This window comes from Stegastes partitus, unplaced genomic scaffold, assembly GCF_000690725.1.
Source record: "Stegastes partitus isolate 25-593 unplaced genomic scaffold, Stegastes_partitus-1.0.2 Scaffold320, whole genome shotgun sequence".
Classification (NCBI taxonomy): Eukaryota; Metazoa; Chordata; class Actinopteri; family Pomacentridae; genus Stegastes; species Stegastes partitus.
Window position 1 is genome coordinate 340387 of NW_007578051.1, and position 2762 is coordinate 343148.

A 2762-nucleotide genomic window follows, 5' to 3' on the forward strand; every position below is an offset into this window, starting at 1 on the left:
TTTTTCGGTCACAACTCAGAGTTCACAACCATGAGTAAGGGCTGAAACGTAGATCAACTGGTAAAGCGAGAGCTTTGCCATCTGACTCAGTTTCCTCGACAATCCAGTAAACCACCAACATTACTGCTTAAGCAGCTCCAATCTGTGTGTCCATCTCACGCTCCAGTTTTTCCATCAATAGGGCCCCATTGATATTAAAGTTCAGTTGGATTTTTGTCGGCTTGAACCAGCCGGTTCTCCTCTGACCTCCCTTGTTAAAAAACTGTTCAATTCCACAGAGCTGAAACTCACTGGATGCTTTTGTATTTTTCCCAAAGTCAGTTAGATGCCTTTCTTCAATATTTTAATGTTTCTTTTAACAACAGCTAAACCGGTAGCTCAGTATCAACACCCACAAACAGCAGCCATGGGTTTGAATGGAGCCCACGGCCATATGCTGCAGGTCCTCACCCCACTCTTCTCCCTACTTTCCTGTCCTCCTCTATACTGTCTAATAAAGCCGAAAGGCCAAAAAAATAATTTAAAAAAACAACAAAATAAAAACAACAGCTAAACCTCTTGACTGTGTCTGCATGGTTTTATGCACAGAGTTGCATTAATGAAGAGATGTACAGGTGAACCTACCAAAGCCACGGCTGTAAACAATGTATTGTTACATTACCCTTGGGACAGTCGTCTCTACAGGGTTCACATTTCTGCGTCTCCAGTCCGTCAGGGTTGCTGATGATAACTTCCTGGTTGTCTCGGGGACAAAAGAGAGTACAGGCCACTTCCATTGCCAGATAGTTATCTATAAAAAAGGGACACAGAGTGTTCAAAGGGCAACTGTGCAGCAGGAAAAGCTACAATTAAATAGGCAAACTGAAATCTTGGCATCTACATCCACTATCATGAAGGTGTCCTATAGCTAGACAGTTAATTATAAGCTGCACTGCGTTCTAGACTTCTTAACTAGGATTTCTAAAGTTCTTACAAGGACACGTCTTGATGCAGGTGGCTCCAAAGGTGAACTTCTTGTTTGGGTTGGGTTTGGTCTGAAAGGTGAGGGGGTCATAGATGGTTGGTGGAGGACACTCTTTTATACACACACCGCTGTTGTTGAAGTGACGACATGCCTGGAGAGAAGACGAAGCACGGCACCCAGTGATTAGAAAAGACTGTCTGACAACATAATGAGATGCCACGGTAGATAAAAAAGACAACAGGACAAATGTGTGATAAATTTACCAGACAGTCTGAGTCTTTAGGTCCTGTGCACCCAGCGGCACACTGCACGTGACAGCAGTCATTGGGCAGAGGGCCTTTACATCGCTGACATCCCGATGCACAATTAATTCGGGTCACTTAGAACAAAAAGGTTAGAGGTCAACATTTCCAGCTACACTTCACCTGCTCCGGGTATTTTTCCAGTGAAAACCGAAGCGCGTGCACATGATTTTAACTCACGAGTTTGGCAGTCCTGTGCAGTTTCTCCCCAGCAGCTTTTCTCACATACAGAGGAACATCTTGGACCTGCACCAGAAGAAACCCAGCAACGACAAATAAGGAAAGCTGAGCACTTATCCCTCGGTTTTACAACTTCACAAGAGAGAAACAAGACTCAGCGTCTAGCAGATCTGCGGTTCTGTGAGGTAACACGATGCTTCATCACAGCATTCTTTGGATGGTCAAAGATATTCAACAATTTCTGTAACTTGTGCCTCCTTTAAGCAGTGATTTACAAGGACTGTAGTGGTGATAAAGTAAGCAGGCTTAAAACTTTTCTCAGACTTTTTGTGTGCAGACGACCAAGTGCAAGACTATCAGTTCCTTTTTTCGCTATAAATATCACCACCCAGCAAACACTGTCTGGAAATGCACAGCTTCTATGGCTAAGCCTAAATGATGTCCCATATACCATACTGTATGGACAGCTTTTCATTCTGCTTTCAAGTGTGGCTGTCTGGAACGACGGTGACACTTTTGCCAACAAACAACGTTGCACAACACAGTGTTTTACAGTTCCTTTGCAGAAACTGCAAAGGTAAAGGCCAGTTCCAAAATGTGTGGCTGTGCATTCATTAGAGAAACAATAGGCGTTAAAACAAATGCCTGTTATTGTGAGAGACTAGAGCGATGGATCGTTATCTTAGTTTATCCTGTTAACATGATGATATTACGGAAACAACCCTATAACCAAAAAGTAATAGTAAGGTTGAATCGAAAGAGATTCCCTTTGAGAGCATTTACATTACGACTACAGAATTAATCCATGGGGTGAAATGAATATTTGCAGCTAATATGACTGCAATCTCTCCAATAGCTGTCAGAGATAATCAAATTCAGTTCCTTATTGCAAAGCGAACTGGAGTAAAGTGCCAATGTGTTAACAGGATCCTGGATTACAAGATGGTCCCTCAATTACTGAAACAAAATTTTCTGAATAACACAAATGGTTGAAAAGTTTTTAAAAGACTCCTCCTTGAGGTATCTGCATGTTGTTCACACTGTTGCAAATTCAGCTGCAGATGCCACGAAAACGTCACGGTTACTATGTTTTGGTCCAGTCAGAGTCCGCTGGGAGGACTTTTTGTTCTATACTTGCACAGCAGTTCAGCAGCTACGTACTCCACACATCAAAACACATATACTGCCCATAAAGCAAAGTCGCTGGGCTTCCACAAACATTTCTAAAAATGTGTTTACACTGTCAAAAAATGCTTTTTTTTGGCCGATGTGATGAATGAGGAAGTTGTGGTGATGCAGTCTGTCATCTACAACCA

General features: G+C 42.5%; 1 protein-coding gene across 1 annotated transcript in view; it reads right to left on the minus strand.

Annotated features, from left to right (window-relative positions):
• Positions 1-2762, minus strand: part of erbb2 (erb-b2 receptor tyrosine kinase 2) — a 36395-nt gene that overhangs the window by 15026 nt on the left and 18607 nt on the right. The window contains exons 2-5 of the mRNA XM_008283600.1: positions 1447-1578; positions 1228-1343; positions 974-1115; positions 662-790 (exon numbers count right to left, since the gene is read on the minus strand). Coding sequence (XP_008281822.1) covers positions 662-790; positions 974-1115; positions 1228-1343; positions 1447-1578 — 519 coding nt within the window. The remainder of the gene's footprint in view (positions 1-661; positions 791-973; positions 1116-1227; positions 1344-1446; positions 1579-2762) is intronic.